The sequence below is a fragment of the Cydia strobilella genome, chromosome Z (assembly GCF_947568885.1).
Source record: "Cydia strobilella chromosome Z, ilCydStro3.1, whole genome shotgun sequence".
NCBI classification, from domain to species: domain Eukaryota; kingdom Metazoa; phylum Arthropoda; class Insecta; order Lepidoptera; family Tortricidae; genus Cydia; species Cydia strobilella.
In genome coordinates, this window is record NC_086068.1 from 3,333,912 (window position 1) to 3,354,692 (window position 20,781).

The window sequence follows — 20,781 nt, forward strand, 5'->3', positions numbered from 1 at the left end:
GTTTGAGGCGAATGTGCACTGTGAATGTTCACAGTGAAATACATGCTACGCTTCTGGTGACTGGTCAGGTACGTAACCCTGTTTGTAGTAAATTAGTTATTGTAAAATATTATCCCGACCTCGATTGTAGATATATAGTGCAGCAGAGGGGATCAATTGGTCGAATATAATGTATATCCCTGCCAATTTTCACTCAAGAATAGACTAGCGCTGAACGAGTCTGGCCGCCTAGGAAAGACTAGGTATATTTTTTACAAGTATTTTGTGAGTATAAGTCGCTTTTTTTATAAAACCGGTCATGCTTACATATTGCGAATGTGTTCCAAAATTCAGGGCAACATTTGTATACCATTAAAAATCTTTATTTACAAATTACAATTTTCAGTATAATTCAGCAAGAAAACTATCATTCCAAATTTTAACTATAAATCATTACGAGGTTCAATAGTAATATCGTTTTGCATATTCACTGCCCTTTAACCTTTCATATTATGTATGTGGTGGTCAAAAATTGTGGGTTCATAATTTGGCTGTGCTCTGTATAGATCAGAAAGAATGTTTAGGAAAAAATATATTTGCGCTGCCGTTTAAATATGAAACGTGTGTACCGTGTTAAAGATTCAAATTCCTTTGACTAAGGTCCCGTTTGATGGAATGGTATATTGCATGCATGTATTTTAGTGATCAAAGTAATTAATGTCCCCAGCCGGAAATAAGTCAATTTTCAATAATGATATCAATTGATCAGGTTTATTTTTAGGATCAAATGTGTCGTTTTCAATCAAAAGGTACCACATTGTCGCTTCCCATAAGTACGCTCTGACAGGTTATTTGTATAAAGATACTGTTATGTATAGACAATGGGGGTAGGTTTTGACATTTGGGTACAAAGTGGGGTAGTTGTGAAAAGTCAGTCTGTCAACGCGAACCTGATCCATGCCAGTGTCTGGACCCCTAAACTGTGAGTTATATTAGTGGCGACGAGAAAAACTAGGACAATAGTGTGCAATTACAGTGTAAAGTGTGTGATTTGAGTGAAAAACGCATAAAAGTAGGTATCACTGTGCAAAATGGGCATCAAGTTTGGGGAGTTTGATGTGGCGCTTGGCTGCTGGAAAAATTACATAGAGCGGTTTACTTTTTGTCTGCAGGCAGGTGATATTGAAGACGATAGTAAAAAGAAAGCTAATTTATTAGCTGTGTGTGGTTCCGACTTGTATGATCTGATTATATCACTGATAGCACCAACTCAAATAAGTGAGGTTACTTTTACAACAATTGTGGGTAAGTTGAACAATCATTTCCACCCGAAGCCAAATGAAATTATCCAGTCTTATAAATTTCATACTAAGTATCAAGAGGAGGGGGAAAAGATTAGGGATTTCATAGCACAATTGAGGAAATTGAGCATCGACTGTAACTTTACAGATTTGGATAGAACGCTGCGGGATCGTTTAGTGTGTGGTATAAGGGACAAAGAAGTACAGAAGAAGTTGTTACAACAGAGTACATTGACATTTGATCAAGCTTGTCAGATTGCTTTATCTCATGAGGCGGCAGGGATTGATTCAAGTATTATTGTTCCGGCTTCTTCTAGTCAAGTTTCTGGTGATTTAGAAGTACCAATGGAAGTAAATAAATTGACTAACAAAAGGAATGAAAGGCAGACAGAAAAGATGTCATGTGTGCGTTGTGGTAGACCCCATAGAGGCCCCTGCAGGTTTAGATGGACCAAATGTCATGGCTGTGGCAAGACGGGCCATATCGAGGCGGTTTGTGGTTTGAAGTTAAAAGGAAATAATACACCAAAATCTGATTTTAATGGATTATATGAAGAAATTGCAGTTAATAATATGAGACAAGATAGTGCAGTACCAGCATATATGATGGAAATAATGCTGAATGGAGTTAGAATAGATATGGAAGTAGACTCCGGGTGCGCTTTCAGTCTCATAAGTGAGCAGACCGCTAGGATAGTTTGGCAGGGCTCGCTCCCAGTATTTGATGATATTGGGGTTTCTTTAAAGACATGGACACAGAACAGACTATGTATAATGGGTAAAGTGACAGTTTTGGTTCAGAATAAGAAGATAAAGAAAAACTTATCCTTAGTTGTGGCTAAGGGCAACGGGCCAAGCTTGATCGGTCGGAATTGGTTCCGGGATTTAGGGATACACGTCCAAGGAGTAAATAGTTTAAAGGTTGACAGCGATGAAGTGGCCACAACACTAAATAGAATACAGAAACGCTATGTAGGAGTTTTTCAGGAAGGATTAGGGAAATATACGGGGCCTGTAGTGTGTATTAGGCCAAAAGAAGGAGCAAAGCCAGTATTTTTTAAGAGCAGACCGGTGCCGTTCGCAATAAAAGGCCGAATTTACGAAGAGTTGGATAGGCTAGAAGCCGAAGGCGTTTTGGAGGCGACTTCACATTCCGAATGGGCCACACCTATAGTTCCAGTACTTAAGCAAGATGGCAAGGTACGTCTGTGCGGGGATTATAGGGCGACAGTGAATGCCGTGACGGATACTGACACTTACCCCTTACCTACCCTCAGTGAAGCTTTTGCGGAATTACAAGGGGGAGTTTTATTTACAAAGATAGATTTGGAACGGGCGTACACCCAGGTTATGGTAGATGAGGAGACAGCGAATTTGCTAACTATTAATACCCCTAAGGGGTTATATAAAATGAAGAGATTACCCTTCGGGGTAAAGGCTTGTCCTGGCATATTCCAACGACTCATGTCGACGCTATTGGCTGGTATCCCTGGGGTAGCCGTACTGTTAGACGATATTGTGGTTACTGGCAATGGAGTGCAAGAACACAATAGGAGGCTCGAGGCGGTGTTTCATAAGTTACAGGAAGCGGGATTGCGAGTGAATAAAAACAAATGTAAATTTGCTGCCAGGAGTGTGCAGTTTTTAGGTTTTATAATTGACGAATTTGGTATTCATCCTTGCGAGGAGAAGATTAATGAGATTGAGAAGACGCCTGCACCTCGTAATGTGAAAGAGCTTCAAGCATTCCTGGGGCTGATAAATTTTTATGATAGATTTTTGCCACACAAAGCGTCGATTTCTGAGCCATTGTACAGATTACTTGACAAAGACGCGAAATGGAAATGGGGAAAAGAACATCAAAATTCATTTGAGAAGCTAAGGAAAATGCTTTCCAGTAAAGATACTCTGGTGCATTATGACATAAAAAAGAAACTTATTTTATCTTGTGACGCGTCACAGTACGGACTGGGAGCAGTGTTAGAACACGAGATGGCTGATGGAAGTATCAGACCCGTAATGTTTGCCTCGAGAACCATGAACGCACATGAACGTAATTATGCACAAATAGACAAGGAAGCAGCTGCTATAATATTTGGCTTGAAGAAATTTCATCAGTTTATAAGTGGTCGAAGAGTGATTATCAAGACAGATCATAAGCCTTCGTTGGGGATATTCGATTCAAAGAAACCTATACCCAATATTATGTCACCTAGGATGTTACGGTGGGCACTCCTACTGAACTCTTACGACTATGAAATACAATATGTCCAGGGGAAAAAAATTGGAAACGCAGATGCCCTCAGTCGATGGCCGGGTCCACCAGGTACGCAAACGCCGGAAGAGGATTTTTTAGGAATTCTACTAATAGAGGAGACACCCATTGAATTGGAGTTTTCTGCCATAGAAGTGGCCAACTTGACAAAAAAGGATAAGTGTCTCAGTAAAATATTATATTGGATACGTAACGGATGGCCTGGGAAGAGTAATGACGAGTACAAGGTTTACTGGCAAAAGCGAGACGAGTTTTCCATGTATGAAGATTGCATTTTATGGGGAAATAGAGTGGTTATAACAGAGAAGATGCGAGGAAAAGTGCTGGAGGAGCTGCATATGAATCACGACGGTATTGTGATCACAAAGGCTATGGCGAGAAGCTATTTTTGGTGGCCTGCGATGGATAAGCAAATTGAAGACATGGTGAAGAGCTGTAACGTGTGTGCAGAAAATCGAAATATGCCATCTAAAGTTACCCATCATTGGATAAAGCCAGATAAAGCATGGTCTAGACTACATATGGATTACGCTGGGCCATTTCAAGGAAAGGTATTTTTAATTGTAATTGACGCTTATTCTAAGTGGCCAGAGGTCAAGATCGTACCAGATATGAGCAGCTCTACGTTAATAAGAATATTGCGGGATGTTTTTGCAGAACAAGGTCTTCCTGATGTACTTGTAAGTGATAATGGAAGAAGTTTTGTTTCAGAGGAGTTCCGTAAATACTTAGAATCCCAAGGGATCAGACAAGTCCTGTCCGCCCCTTACCACCCTGCGACCAACGGTTAAGCGGAAAGAACGGTGCAGACAGTGAAGGCTAAATTAAGGAAAATAACATCTGGACCATGGGAAGTGAGATTACCAGCGATACTGTATGGTTTACGTACCACACCAAACAGCGTCAATGATAAAACTCCGGCTGAGCTCCTGAACAACAGACGTTTTAGAACTAAGTTCGATAGGTTGAACCCCCTGTCTTTCAGATGTGTTGATAAGGAAAAAGTAATAGAGAAGAATAGTGAGACAAAGCACAGGGAGTTTAATACTGGACAGTCAGTGTATGTAAAGAACTACTGCGGTGGACCACGCTGGTTGAAAGGGACGGTGGAAAAGCGACTAGGGGTCTGCAGATACTTAGTGAAATGGAACGATAAGATGTTAGTACGACACATCAATCAAATGCTCGGTTGCGGGGGGGAAGGACAACAGAAGGTCCCTGAGGTAACCGATGATGCTACGGATGACGATGACGAGTATACCCGAGTTGCGATACCTTCGCCTCATCGATGGGCGGATATCATAGGGGTGTCCGGACCCCAGGACATCACGATACACGGAAACCCACAAAATACCGCATCCAGCAGCCACAAACGTGCTAGACAGACCACACCCCCAGACTCACCCGATTATAAGAGAATAGCCCTAGCGGATAGCGATAGCGGCAGTAAGTCAGAGCTTTTTTAAATGAGGACATTAGGCAATGTGATAATATTATTGACTTTTCCAAGAAATTAAAATCATTTCTACTAATAAGACCATTTTATAATCTGAATGAATATTTTGATAACCTGACATTTTAATTGTAATATTTAAGGAATTTTTATTGAAATACAATTTAAAATTAAATAAATAACTACCTAAACATAGAGTATAAAAATTAAACTAACCTAAAACATTGTAATTAGATTATTTAGATTATTATTTTAAGTTAGTCTAAGATTTTACATGCCATATTGTGGTAGACCATACATGCATGTAACACTTAATAGCTACACTATGTACCTATAACATCCCAATGACATGTAACCATAACAACTGTGTATGTTCAAGCGAAATAAATAAATTGAAATTGAATTGAATTGTCTGAATGTAGAAATGTAGAGACGGAGGAAGAATAGTTGAAGTGTTAAAGTAGTGTAACAGTAGCATAGTGTAGGGTTAGGTAATAGTGTTAGTGAACTTTATAAAATAGTGAACTCTCTTAATGGGGGAGGTATGTTATGTATAGACAATGGGGGTAGGTTTTGACATTTGGGTACAAAGTGGGGTAGTTGTGAAAAGTCAGTCTGTCAACGCGAACCTGATCCATGCCAGTGTCTGGACCCCTAAACTGTGAGTTATATTAGATACTATCCAATTTCGTCCTTATGGTAAGCGACAATGTGGTACCTTTTGATTGAAAACGTCACAAATGTCTATATGGGACCCATTGCATTAAAGCAATACAAAATTCAGAAATGATAGTCAAAGTCTGTCAGTCGTACTTCACTCGCTCCTGAGAAAACTTCATTATGTAGGTTTAGGTGCATGTTTTAATGCCGTTAACTTTTTTACGTTATGCCGGTTACTAAAGAGCCGCGGAACGGAGTTTACTTAAAATAAGAAAAATTTACAAGATCAGACATTCCATAATCCGAGAAAAAACTAAGCTTATAGACGCACTAAGCCAGGCCCAGAAACAAAAATGGAGATGGGCGGGCCATGTTGCCAGACTCCAAGACGAGAGGTGGACTTTTCACACAACGGCCTGGAAAGGTCCAGACGGAAAGAGGAAGAGAAGAGGGCCATTGGCACGCTGGTCGGACGACATAATTAAAATAGCGGGGGCCACCTGGATATGGGAGGCCCAAATCCGAAAAAATGGAAGAATCTGAAAGAGGCCTATACCTCTTAGGGGGGTTCTGGAGTAATCTTTCAATATTATACAAATTAGGTTTAAATTTTTTAGATTAAGTTTAATTACCCAGAAATAAAATGCTTTTTTATTTATTTATTTTATTTACTAAAGAGCCGCTGTGTTTCAGGTCCAACGACGAAGATGGGGCTGTCGGCGTGGGTGGCGGACACGCTGAGCGTGCTGACCATTCTGTCATGCGGCTTTATGAAGGTAAGCTCCAGCGAATAACCCTCTAAAGAGCCACTGTTTTTCAGACCCTAGAAGATGGGGCTGTCAGCGTGGGTGGCAGACACGCTGAGCCTGCTGACCATCCTGTCATGCGGCTTCATGAAGGTAAGCTCCAGCGAATGACCCTCTAAAGAGCCGCTGTTTTTCAGACCCTATAAGATGGGGCTGTCGGCGTGGGTGGCGGACACGCTGAGCGTGCTGCATCCTGTCATGCGGCTTCATGAAGGTAAGCTCCAGCGAATGACCCTCTAAAGAGCCGCTGTTTTACAAGTCAAACGACGACGATGGGGCTGTCGGCGTGGGTGGCGGTCACGCTGAGCGTGCTGACCATCCTGTCATGCGGCTTTATGAAGGTTATATTAAATCGTATGGCATATAATAATAATTGTGAACTAGAAACAGTGTAAATGTTGTAAGTAATTAAAGATCTACACATAGACCAGTCAGCCACTTTATGGATTCGTCCGCTCAGGGTGATCAGGCCCCGTAGACAACATGCCAATCGCTATCGCTACGTAGCGAACGAAATGCAACTGTCACTGTCACATTCATATGGAAGAGTGACAGAGTGACACAAAGTTGTCACCTTGGCTAAGCCGGCAGGTCTTCGGGAGGGCCGGCGACATAACGCGTTATAGGACAGGTGAAGGTAAGCTCCAGCGAATGACCCTCTAAAGAGCCGCTGGTTTTCAGACCCTATAAGTGGACAAAACCCAGCCCTATTTCTCTTACCCTAGACTCATTTATTCCTTTTTATTTATTTATTGGAGTCGGCCAGACAAAATCCAGCCCTATTTATCTTACCCTAGAACTCATTTATTCCGAAACCAAATTTACTATACTATAAAGGGGATGTGGAAAAATCTTAAGGCCGTTCCATCGGTTTGCCGCTGTCACTGTCACATTTCGCAAGAAAGAACGGGAAAGATCATACGCGCCAAGTGTCAATTTTGATCGAATTTTGTCGATTTTTATTTATTTTAAAAACGTTACCTTACATTTACAATATCGAAATTCGAAAGCTATGAAATTACTATTTAAGTTAAGATTGTTTTTTCTTCTTGTTTTGTTTATAGTATCACATAATAAATAACCGAGTAAAGTAGGATTAAGTCCGAGTTAGAGGTTACTTTGGGAATTAATTGTATCGAGCGAAGTGTCATAATTCGTGTATCGGAAGCTATGTTGTTAAATATAATATAGTCAAGAACTACATATATTTTTTCCACGTCTACAAATATCAACGCCTCTTGATCAAACATGATCATATAAGGAGATTTTTCGCCTTCTGGCTCAGGGAACCGCCTTAACAGCGCGAAGTAGCCGATTTCTATCGCCTACTCAGCGACATCTACTATGAAATTGCGCAACTATAAAAACTAAACGTTACTACATTCAACAACATATTTGTCAAGACTTATCTTGTTATATAGGTGCCGCAGATTCAGCACGTACGGCAGGCGAGGAATGCAGACGGGCTGATGCTGCAAGCCATGATCATGGAGATTTCAGGGTAAGTGTTGTGTTTTTAAGTCGTGCATTGAAATAGATTGATGAAAGGCACTCATTTCTGCCGAGGTAGTTAGGCGCTTGAACGCAGTGACAGCGCCAATAGTCCGAGGCCGATATGATGCCTTTCACCCGAGTTAAACACTCTACTTTGCATTTCCAATATGAGGAAAGTAAAATGCACCTGATTTTTAAAAAAAACCGGCCAAGTGCAAGTCAAACTCACCCACCGAAGGTACTTATTAGTATTCGTTGTTATAGCGGCAACAGAAATACATCATCTGTGAAAATTTCAACTGTCTAGCTATCACGGTTCATGAGATACAGCCTGGTGACAGACAGACGGACAGCGGAGTTTTAGTAATAGGGTCCCGTTTTTACCCATTTGGGTACGGAACCCGGTTGGACTAAAGCAAAGGGAGTGCCGACACTTAGAAATTTTTTCATCGGAGTGATGTTATTATGACACCTATTTTTTATTGTGTTATCGTAGAGAATACGCTAAAATAAGCATGTTTTGTAGGATTTTTTTTCTCTAAAATCAAAAATGGCCGAGATATTTGACCCGCAAGTTGAAACCACTACTTGACAAATAAAAATCAATCATTTGGAACAAGTAAATTTAAGTAACAGAGACAAGATAGGTGCGACGACGAGCGAAGCGAGGAGGAGTGTGTTAGGTTGACCGCGATGATCGCGATCAAACAGAGCGCGAAGCCGAGCGAGCGAAGCGAGCGTGCCGCGGCAGCGGCCGGCGAGCGCCAGAACAGACATGTTTATTGTACCTACAAAAAAAAAACTGTCGTTTTCTTGCACCCCCTTTGCTTTACGCCAACCCGGAACCCTAAAAACATGACTGAATATAATAGACTACCTGTCACATTTCGCAAGAAAGAACGGGAAAGACCATGCGCGCCAAGTGTCAATTTTGATCGAATTTTGTCGATTTTTATTTATTTTAAAAACGTTGCCTTACAATATCGAAATTCGAAAGCGGTAAAATTACTATTTAAGTTAAGATTGTCTTGTTCTTCTTTTTTTTCGTTTATAGTGTCACTTAATAAATAACCGAGTAAAGTTGGATTAAGAGTCCTAGTTAGAGGTTACTTTGGGAATTAATTGTATCGAGCGAATTGTCATAATTCGTGTATCGAAAGCTTATAAATTAAAGATAATATAATCAAGAACTACATATATTTTTCCACGTCTACGAATATCAACGTCTCTTAGAAAAATATGATGTTATAAGGAGATTTTTCGTCGGGCTCAGGGAACCGCCTTAATATTTATTTAATTTTATCCACAGCTACACAACCATGACGCTGTATAACTACACCAACAGCTACTCGCTCATCACCTACCTGGAGTACCCCCTCATCCTGCTTCAGAGCTACATCCTGCTATATTACACCTTGAGGTTCAAGAGGAAACTGTACAGAACACTGACTACGGCGTCCGTAGTCACGTATTGGGTGATCGTTGTGAGCTTCGCGACGGGAATCTTACCGAGCTACATACTTACGTATCTGACGGTAAGTAGATATATCTGATTCTGACATGTATAGGTTATAGGTTTTCGCGGGCTTGGTTTCCGCAACTCGACGTCATATATTGCGCCTATTTTGCGTGATGGGTTGTCGGCTCTACTCTTGCCAACCCAACTCTTCCAAGAAGCCTAGCAGACCCTAGACGACTTCTGGGAGAGACCCCGGCGAACCGAGGTATCGTGCCTGGTATTCTGACATGTATACAAATATTTGTGTTCATCGCGCAAATAAAAGCCCTTACCGGGATTCGAACCCACTAGGCCAGATCTGTAAGCCGAGCACCAAGATCCAACAAGATGAATAGCGAGATCTCTCATAAATTGCTTTTCGGCCTTCTAGGCTCTTGTAGCTCAAAAACATAAAAAAAAAATGTTTTTGCTGGCCAACCAATCACAAAGCAGATGCGACGCAGCAGCGTGTTTAAGTAGGCTGATTTGCATTGAATATAGTCTCCTTAAACAAGAAATATTTTATCGAAATGTATGAAGTTCTATTTTCAAAAATTTTATAATTGACTAAACCGTATCGATAAAATTCTTATGCTTGAGTCGGAAGTGCCATAGACTATCAAACGTTGAAAAGAGTAAGGTTGTAGTGTTGCATATGAAGTTGTAATACATATAGGTAGATTATGGTCGACAAGTAGAAAAACGTATTTTTATCACAACATGACTTTAATGACTGGCGTGTTTTTTTTTTATACTACGTCGGTGGCAAACAAGCATACGGCCCGCCTGATGTTAAGCAGTCTCCGTAGCCTATGTACGCCTGCAACTCCAGAGGAGTTACATGCGCGTTGCCGACCCTAACACTCCTCTCCCTCGAGCTCTGGCAACCTTACTCACCGGCAGGAACACAACACTATTAGTAGGGTCTAGTGTTATTTGGCTGCGGTTTTCTGTAAGGTGGAGGTACCTCCCCAGTTGGGCTCTGCTCTAGATCTGGAATGACATCCGCTGTCCTATGCCCTACCACACAAAGCGAGATGTCATTCACAGTGCCCATACCTCTCTTTTATATTAAATTTCATCAAAAAAACCAAACAGTACATTTGACATATAACTTCAAAGAGGCTGAACAAGTTCCATAACCTCTGATCAAGCCTGCTCATATTTTAATCGATATAATTTAAAATATAACCCCCCTCGACAATACGTTTACCCAATTTCAATTAGAACAAATTTACTAGTTATTGCGCGACAAACTATCCTCTGATAGCTCAGTTAAAAAACATCGAATTGCCGGACGTGCCCGTAGCCAGCCGTGTTCCAAGTTGAATGTAAGTAACTTCACTTCGGTTCGCTCTCTCGTTCGTTAAAGTAGGTATAGATAGTCCAAGCTAATATTATCATTTTATCGCACATTCACGGCTTATCAGTTATTGTATTTTAAGTTTATTACTGTGCCATATTGCGTGCGACGTTTTTAATGCTCCGTAAAAAACTTAAAAACTCAAAAACATCATAGAAGGGAAAGTTGAAGCAAAGAGGAAGGAGGGAAGACCAAGGAGAGCGTACATACATCAAATAAAGGAAAAACTCAACGTCGTGTCGTATCAGGCTGTCAAAAAGAAGGCAGAGGACCGCGAAACATGGAAATTGCTCCACCGACAAGAGACTTACTCTTAAGTATATGATGATGATGAAAAAACTTTGTTCACTGAGCACTTATTTTATATAATAATAGGACCACGCTTCACCGCACTTAACTTTCGGTTATATTCGTTGTATGGATTATCTTAAGTGATTTTTTTCGCCCAAACCCTACACCGTTGAACAAAAGGCATTGTTTCTTTTGTGCACCGCGGTGGCTACCTCATTTCTCAATCAAATCGGCAAATAGAATTAAGTATATGTATTAAGTATTAATATTTTATCAAAATATTTTTGACAAAAGAAATATTAGTTATTTTATAACCCAAAACTGATTAGGAAAGAAAATTAAACGATTAAAAACGATTATTGTTCCAAATTTTTTTATTTACCTACAATAAGATAATTTAAATGTTAGTGACGTCACAACTTTTGTGACACCCCCTCTCCTTTGTCACAACATGTCACATTTTCTTGACGCCCTCCCCCGCCCTAAACGTGTGATGTAATTAATGGATGACCCTAGTTTAGACGTAGTAGTTTCAAAGATCTCCCCCTCCCGCGGTGATGCTCATGGCAGCCGACGTGTTAAGACATTTGTAAAAATTCCAGCCCCTGTGCACTCCCCTGAGCGGCATGTCCAAAGTAATGTACATCGTGGGGATCATAATGGACGGCAACGCTGATGCTGTGTCGCTCACCACTTGGATCATCTCCATCGCCACCAACTTGGGTGAGTACCAAGGGCCTGACACTCTTTGATAGAGAAAGATAGTCTTATTGCAATTCATATAAGAGGAAAGAGAAAATAGTGCCATGATTTGTCCTTATCACCGAACGGGTGGCATCATAGGTAGGAGGCGATGGCGAAATACCGAAATTTCTAAGAGTGAAACGAAAAAAATTCTATGCTGCCCAAATTTTATATGAATATTCTTTCTCTTACCCCCGGTCGCTCGGTGGCGCGTCTATAACTACTTGTATATACTATGTCTCGATTGTCATCGATTTTTGATGTTGATACCCATCAAAAAATATACCTATTATACGTTTTGCACCTACACAGTTTACACAATAAATGTGACGGTTTCAACCAAAAGGTACCACATTGTCGCTTGTTGATTTCTAATTGAAGCTATATGGAAATAGCGCCTTACATACAAGCGACAATAAGTACTATTTTGGTTGAAAATGGCACAAATATTTCTGATTTATATTCCAGCTCGCATCTTCACCGTCTACATGGACTCCCAGGACTACAACCTAATGACCAACTTCACCATATCCACATTCCTCAGCACCGGGGTTCTGGTCACCGCCGTCATCTTCAAGTGCGCTCCGGAGCCCCCGCCGCCCTGCCCCCCGGACCTGCCCCGCAGTCGCCGGAAGAGCACACACGTTGATTAAGGGTTTTAAACAACTTTTAGAGCCACACTAGTTTGTCAGGAAAAGAAAATGTCAGGTAAGAAATCGAAGCTTAGGTGTCTTCAGCTTTCGCGGCTAATGCCGTAAAGGGTCCATTAATTACGTCACACGAATTTTGAGGTTTTTTTGACCCCTCCCCCTCCTTGTCACACTTGGTCACATTGGGCAAACCCCTCCCCCCCTGGTGTGACGTCACATTTTTTCAATGAAATCGGCAAAGCGAATTAAGTATTATTAATATTTTATCATAATATTTTTGACAAATGAAATATTAGTAATTTTATAACCTAAAGCAGATTGGAAAAGAAAATTAACGATTAAAAAAGATTATCGTTCCAAAACTTGTTATTTAACTGTATAGCGAATAGAATAATAGAAATAAGTTAATGTGACGTCACAAACTTTGTGACTCCCCCCTCCCCCTTGTCACAACATGTCACATTTTCTTGACCCCCTCCCCCCACCCTTAAACGTGTGATGTAATTAATGGATGACTCCAACCTCTCGGCCACCCGGTTACGGCGGTTGTTGCGATTTTTCGAATGTACGCAATCTTTGAAAGGCGCCTTTAACCGTACTCTAACTAGTCTAACTTATCATGTCTTTATTAAAAACTTTATAAAACTATTAAATTACAATTAGGGCGATCACATACAACGACATGAGATATATCTAGGTCTGTAATTTGTTTATATACCTCTAGTTACAAACGAAATGGAGCATAAACAAGTTTTGTATGAAAAACTTAAATTCGCTGTATTTTTTAGGGTTCCGTACCCAAAGGGTAAAAACGGGACCCTATTACTAAGGCTTCGCTGTCCGTCTGTCACCAGGCTGTATCTCGTGATCTGTCATAGCTAGACAGCTGAAATTTTCACAGATGATGTATTTCTGTTGCCGCTATAACAACAAATACTAAAAACATAATAAAATAGAGATTTAAGTGGGGCTACCATACAACAAACGTGATTTTTGACCGAAGTTAAGCAACGTCGGGCGGGGTCAGTACTTGGATGGGTGACCATTTTTATAGATCATGGTACGGAACCCTTCGTGTGCGAGTCCGACTCGCACTTGGCCGGTTTTTTATCTATGGTATCTGAAGCTACATAAGCTAATAACAGACATAGATATACCTTATCCTATTGTAAGTACAAAGTTTCAGAGCAATCTAGCTAGTCATTTTGAAATGAGAGCGGAACTACGTTTGTATGGAGAACCGAGCTTGCCGGAGACGTTTAAAGCGGCCAATTTTAAGAAAGTAACGGAAAAGACAAAATAAGTGTGGTTTTAAAAGTTGACTGGCCTATGTAACTGCATTCCTAGTGACTGGCCAGTGTGATTTCACAAATGTTACTAGGACCAAATTTTAACTTTATAGCGAGGTTTAGACTAGCAACAACTTGCATGCAATTTTCATTACATTGCGGTATCTGATCAAACTTTTGAATGCAGTTTATCTCAGTAGTCGGCAATGTAACGTAAATTGCATGCAAGTTTTTGCTAGTCTAAACCTCGCTTAAGGATTCGCGATTTCAATTTTTGACACGCTGCATTCCAGTAATATTTAAAAATATTTTAAAAATACTGTTGATGTAATCAATCTTATTGTTTAGACGGTAAGGATAATTTAAAAAAATCTATATTAATAATCTTACAAGGCCATACATGATTTACTTGATTTAAGGCATATTTAGATTATGCAAGTTTCTTGTACATGAATCGGCAATTATAGTGTTACAATTATAGTGTTTTAATAACGGGTCACTCACGTATTTTAAGTCGGGTTTTCGACTTAAAATACGAATATTTAACATGTCTGTGTCTCACGGAAGTTTTGTTATTAAAATTTAAATTATAGTATTCAAGAATTAGGATTGTTCATTTTTTTTTAAATGTTCTATTTCGAAAACCATTTCGAGATATGAGGTTTTTAAACAGTTTCCGACATTTGCTGCGATATAATTATCAAGGATTGAAGATATTTCAACAAATATACTGATGACCTTATAGGTTATAGGTTTTCGCGGGCTTGGTTTCCGCAACTCGACTACATATAATGCGCCTATTTTGCGTGATGGGTTGACGGCACTACTCTTGCCAACCCAACTCTTCCAGGAAACCTAGCAGACCCTTGATGTTGCCGACGACTTCTGGGAGAGACCCCGGCGAGCCAAGGTATTGTGCCCGGTATTCTGCCACCCCTGGACATTCGAGGATGACGTGGGCGGCTGTCTCTTCTGCCTCCATGCATGCCCTGCAAAGGGGGCTATCTGTAACACGCATGGTTAGTAAGTGCTTGTTTAGTGGAGCGTGGCCAGTAATAGCTCCAGTTAATAGCCGGAGCTGTGGCCTCTTCAGCAGTCGCAGCCTCCGTGACCGACCTGGGTTATCGTCGAGAGGGCTTCCTTCGCCTGTCTGCAAGTACCTAGGTTAGTCCAGTAGTGTTGGTGTTTTACCTTGGTGTTGTGTCGCAGCATGTTCCGGAGCCAGGCATATGACAGAGGTAGGATTTCACCAATTTACACATGGGCGACATTCACAAAATTTAATACAATTATTGAATACAACTATTGCCGGAAAATAATTGCTACCCTCTTTTGTTTACATTTGAATGTTTTCGGGATACGGAAAATAATAATTATAAAAATCGAGAGATTTATTACATTTTGCACTATAAGAATCCCTAGAATTGGGGGTAGAACGTTATGGGCCTAAAGAAAATTAACAAAATTAAGAACATAAAAACAAAGTTATTTATTTAACAGTGAAGTTATTTTAACGAGAGCCCTGCTTGAAGCACTTTCTCGCCAAGATACCAGTCATTGGGAATTGTCCATTTCTATGTGACATTCCATCAGAGATTCAAGTGCGTAAGGACCCTTCTCTAATGGAAAGCCACATATAACTTGCAGGCGTGTACGACGTAGGAGACGATTTTGACAATAGCATATGCTTTGTTTGAACTGGATACGCACGAAATCCAGGAGAGATAGGTGGGCTATTCCCGCATTCGACTTTCGGTCTCTGTTTTACACCTATTTTCAGATATTAATTTTCATTTTGGTAGGATTTTACTTTAGTTTTAATTTGTATTTATTTTCAACAAAAAAAAAGCTGAAATCAATCACAAAGTCATAAAATAGAACTACTCTTTGTAATTCAATTGTAATAATCAAAATAAGTAGTTGAAATTTTGATTTACATTGTTTTTCAGCGTTAACATATTTAGAAAATAAAAACAATGAGAATATTTATCCAATCTTTAAATTATGTGTATTTTATATAAAAATAGAATAGTCAAAATGTACAAAAAAAGTTAATTACGATATATTATGTAAAAATGTCTTAATGTTAAGCAACTAGTCGTAAATGTGTTTTCGCATAAGTACCCATATTATCAATTTATGTGCAAAGAAAACAATTTTAACAAAATAAAAAATCTAGTCGATTTCTAATCGAATTTTCATGCTCAGTGTAGAAAATGTATGTTAGTCCTCTACATAACGCTTTTTTTTAACTAAGCAACAAAAATGTATTAGCTTTAAGTTACTTTATTGGTATAACTTACCGTAAGAATCTTGGATGATATAACCAACGGAGACGCCTTGTCCGTAATTTGCTGTACAAAAAAGTCTGCCAATTTTTGCGGGGGAGGGGAACGTCAAATGTATACGTAACGTCAAAATAGCCATGTCAGATAAACGTGTCCATACATTGTGTATGACCATTGGCCGACTATTTTCGACAGAGGGGAACGTCTGTTAATGGCTACTCCGTTTGGTTATATCCTCTAAGGTAAGAATGGATTGATCAATGTATAAAAGAACATTACGAGTAATTATCTTTTATTTTAGTTTGCTACGGATTATTTATAATAAGTACACATGGAGCAACCTCTACAATGTGTGGCCTGTAATAGAAGCAAAACATTAAACTGTAGGCCATGGAGACTATATAAAGGAGCCAAATCTCTATGTATGAAAAGTGTCCATCAAAAAACAGTAATTAGGCGGCGCCACCATACACCGAAATACTACCAAAAACAACCTACGTAATTTGGTCGGGTTATTTGTTGCCTTATATGGTTCATGTTATACTCATGTCCCAGAGCCTAACTAGCGCCACCGGAGAGAATAGGAACTATTATTTAAAGCTGAAAGCGGTCACTTTTGCAACAATTCTGCCATAAGAGATTGGCATCCTTTCTATACCATCCATACTGTAGGCTATACTCCTCAAACTGACCAACATTTGTTTAGCGACTTTTAAAAATAATGAAGACTTTAGACTTAGTATTTTTCATACAAAATAAATATTATGTTCAATGTACGCCATAATCATTGTGAATGACGTTGCCTGTCACACCTTAAACATAACAAAATTCGCAATACATTGCGCCTTGAAAAAAACTTTAAAGTGCATTAAAAATCAAAACACAAGTTGTTTTTAAAAGTCGCTGAACAAATGTTGGTCGGTATGAGGAGTACAGCCTACAGTTTAATTTTTTGCTCCTATTACAGGCCACACATTGTATAGACGTCGCATATAAGTAAATGCTTAACAACTACTTACTTGATATTTCTGGTCCGAATGTGTTAAATCTGGTGACATCAAACCAATGCGGAATATAACCAAATTGGAATCTAATAGATTTTTTTTTCTAGTCGTTTTATAATGCTCGACGCAATGTCGATTACCTATTTATTTTATTTTTAAAATGTGCAATATTTTTTTTTGTGTTAGCTTTTCAATTCTATTCAAGGCTGTTGTTTTTTTTTAAAATATATTTACATATATTTTCTATTGATGCAAACGCAAAGAAGCGATCATAAATACATGTTATTAAATATAATATATAATTGTCATGATCTAAACGTGTAATTTCCTTAATTTTTAATATTGTAGTTATATTTTGGTGTCGGCAGGAGAGTTGAAACGAATTTTAGGTCAATTTGAACTTGTAATCGGTACGAGTAAACAACTAATTGAAAAATCTCGATGTTATTACATGATTATTAATGTTACTATTCAATTTCAATACTGTTAGATGCCTGTAATGCAATAAATAGTTGTTTGTGCTACTTTAGCAAGGATAAAAAAATGTTTGACACTGTTTTATGTATAATCGCATAATTAATTTTATTTGTTCTTAACTGGCTTCAATTAAGACATTTCTTCTTTTCTAGAAACGTTAATATAATAATATTTAGGCATTAGCTCATTTGAATGTGATTTAGAAAATGTAAGGTTTCAAGACTCATTTAGGTATTTTGATGTTCCACGAAAAAATAAGCATAATAAGGTTAATGCGGGAAAGACCGGCATACTTTATTTAAAATAAAGTTTGACTGGATAAAGCTAGGGTATTAAAGACTGTACACGATGAAACCCGGCCACGCATGTTGTGGTAAATATTTTAAATGAATTTGCATTTTCAAGCAGCACTTTTCCCTTAATAATTTATGGTTATCAAACTACATAAAAAACTAGAAACATAATATATAGTTAGGTTGTCTGTGACTTGGAGCGTTATATATTCCACAGTTCCTATATTTTTTTGTCCACGGTCCTCTGACAGTTGACCAAATTTTCCAGTATATTTTAATATTTATATAAACCACATTAGACCTTTAAATTTCATTATCTTTTTACAATACCTAACATTATTCTGATTGTGTTCAGATTGAGATAGTTCTGAGGTGTTTTAACTTTGGTGAATTTGACTTTTTGACAAAAAAAATCCTCCCATGTAAAAGCAACTTTCAGTGCTTGGAGTAGAAAGGAACCTCAAGTAGAAAAGAGTTCTGTTTTTGGTAAGATGACATTCTATTCTAATGAGCATAAAACAGCTTACGAAAATATAAATACAATCGTGGGATCGTAGTACGAAAGTACGAAGCGACACATACGCGAAGCGATACATTGTAATATGATTGTATTTTTTATTATACGAGTAAATTACTATAATTACAGATTATTAACTTATTGTTCAAGTTCGAAACACGAATAAAGTTGATTGTTGAGTAGTCTTCGTCCTAGCGATATCTATTGAAGAGCAATTTATTTAGGATGAAACACTGCTATACTAACCGGGTTGTAAGTGGCGTATGTATATAGTGAGTAGACGGACTTTCCTGATAGACGGTCTTCTCCGCATTTACCCCTAATTGATACATCTGTAAAGTCTCTTTCAACTACATATTTGCATGTTTTTTTAAATATTTGTGCGCCATAATTAATTGAGTCAAGCTAATTTAGCACTGATTTGAATACACGGTGTAACATGGGGAAACCGAATAATTTTAACAGCGTATTCCTGATCATATTTAAAGACTCAAATGCCCTATAAACTTTTCTGTAATTCGCTTAGTTTCAGAGTTAATACCAATTGTAACTGTTACATATTGCAAAACGCATTTTTAATGACGATGTTGCCACTATGGGACGTAGTCTAAGTTTCCTTATTGATAGATGTCAAAAAATTAAATGATAGAAGTAAAAACTAGGTTATACGAAAAAAAAGTAAAAGTCAAGTTCAAGTGACAAGTTTACCAATAACATTTACTTTTTATGTACAAATCCATTTAAAAAATCGAAAAAAAAAAAACAAATTAAAAAATTTGCGAAAAAAAGTTTAGGTCAAAACCTAAACTTTTTTTTTTCCTTCTTTTGGCCTCAGAAAGGCGTGGTTAAAATCTTCCGGGTTCCTCGTGTAAACATGACCTTCCTAATTTGTTCTACAACAAATTAGGAAGGTCATGTTTACACCGAAATTTGACATTAATTGATGAATCAATGATGACATTCTTACTTCATAAAGTGACTTTCCTGAACAATGACGAATACGAGTATGATGAATTGTAATGTTTAAAGGTCTTAGAATAATTTATTCAGCTTGAATGACAATGATTTGTAACTAGTTTATTATATTGTGATTTTAATTATTTAATTTGATTGCAGGAATTATATTATAATTTTTGCATGCTCAATTGTGAGTAGAGTACAATGTGCTTCTAATTTTATGTCACCATCTACATACCCACTGTATTCTGGAAATAAATTATTTGTATTTGACATTCCCACACTTGCGTCATTGCAAATACCATGCAAAGTTAGCTTGGTCCAACTCTAGAGTTAGGTACCTATAGTCGAATAAATGTTTAATATTAAAAATATAAACGTCTCCCCCCCATATTAACGACCTATTTTAGATTATTAAAAGTGATTATTGTTTTCTTGACATTTAATGTTCAACTAGTTTAGTCATTCCACTGTACTCGTATAAAATACATGTTTGAAAACAATTAAATGGTATGTTAGTAAAAAGCGTTTCTTTTATGTCATGTTTCCTGTGAGCCATTTTTGTACAGTCAAGTGTAAAAATATGGGTGTGTGTTTTTACCTATATGATTGTGCATGCAGTCTGAGTGATGCGCCACAGGTGCACCATAGACATAGTATAGTAGTTATAGACATGAAACCGGGGTAAGAGAAGGACATATTCATGTGTTGACAAGTTAATGTATGGCAGCATAATCCTTTTTCTCTTTCTCTTATAAATTTTGCCATCGCCTCCTACCTATGCTGCCATAACCCGACCATGAAAAAAAACCCGGTCGGTGATAAGGACAGCATGGCACTATTTTCTCTTTTCTCTTATAGGAATCGCAATACGACTATCTTTCTCTATCAAAGAGTGTCAGGCCCTTGGGGTGCACACATACTCAAAAATATGTCCCATAGTTCTTATGTGACATAAGTTATGTCAGCGAATTAATAAGAACTATGGGACATATTTTTACACTTGACTGTACTGAATATTAAGTATGACAAGAAAATATAAAAGAAAATTCTAATAAAATAAAAGGTTTACTCGTAGAATAACGCTTAATATAATTGAAGTGTGAAGGTGAACATTTCATGAGTGCGAAAGAGGTAAGGCAAATAATTTACGCAATCATATTACCTATTAAGTATTTTAGGTACCTATTCCAATGACTCAAAGATTTATGTATGCGTTCTGCGGGCAGCGGTCAGGTCAAACTAAAACTTCAAAGGTTGCTGTCAATGTTGTTCATACATAATGCGGGTTTGACCCAAGTTTGACCTGACCGCTGACCGCAGAACGCATCCAGTGTGGCAAATCCTTTATTCCGATTTTCGTCCCACTTTTGATATATGACGGACAATCTTGAACATGTAGATACTGACTGTGACTTAAATAAATAAACAATCAGATGTCA

General features: G+C 38.3%; 1 protein-coding gene across 3 annotated transcripts; it reads left to right on the forward strand.

Annotated features, from left to right (window-relative positions):
* The first annotated feature begins 5,629 nt into the window (after nucleotides 1-5,629).
* LOC134754567 (uncharacterized) lies at nucleotides 5,630-12,574 on the forward strand. 3 transcript variants are annotated; one of them, XM_063690882.1, is made up of 6 exons: nucleotides 5,630-5,669; nucleotides 6,362-6,444; nucleotides 7,896-7,975; nucleotides 9,278-9,503; nucleotides 11,723-11,843; nucleotides 12,333-12,574. In XM_063690882.1, exons 1-6 carry the CDS (start codon nucleotides 5,645-5,647, stop codon nucleotides 12,515-12,517), a joined length of 720 nt encoding a protein of 239 aa, XP_063546952.1. In that variant the 5' UTR covers nucleotides 5,630-5,644; the 3' UTR covers nucleotides 12,518-12,574. The 3 variants fall into 3 exon arrangements, with proteins under 3 accessions (XP_063546952.1, XP_063546954.1, XP_063546953.1); XM_063690884.1 differs by lacking the exons at nucleotides 5,630-5,669; nucleotides 6,362-6,444 and adding an exon at nucleotides 6,641-6,688 and having other exon boundaries at nucleotides 12,333-12,569; XM_063690883.1 differs by lacking the exons at nucleotides 5,630-5,669; nucleotides 6,362-6,444 and adding an exon at nucleotides 6,736-6,815 and having other exon boundaries at nucleotides 12,333-12,572.
* The last annotated feature ends 8,207 nt before the right edge of the window (nucleotides 12,575-20,781 follow it).

Excerpts from the sequence above, each read along its gene's own strand:
- LOC134754567 (XM_063690882.1), top strand. The coding sequence starts at position 5,645 with ATGCCAGTGTCTGGACCCCTAAACT. Across the intron at positions 5,670-6,361 it reads AGTGTCTGGACCCCTAAACT|GTCCAACGACGAAGATGGGG; the intron begins GTGAGTTATATT and ends GCTGTGTTTCAG. Across the intron at positions 11,844-12,332 it reads CTCCATCGCCACCAACTTGG|CTCGCATCTTCACCGTCTAC; the intron begins GTGAGTACCAAG and ends TTTATATTCCAG.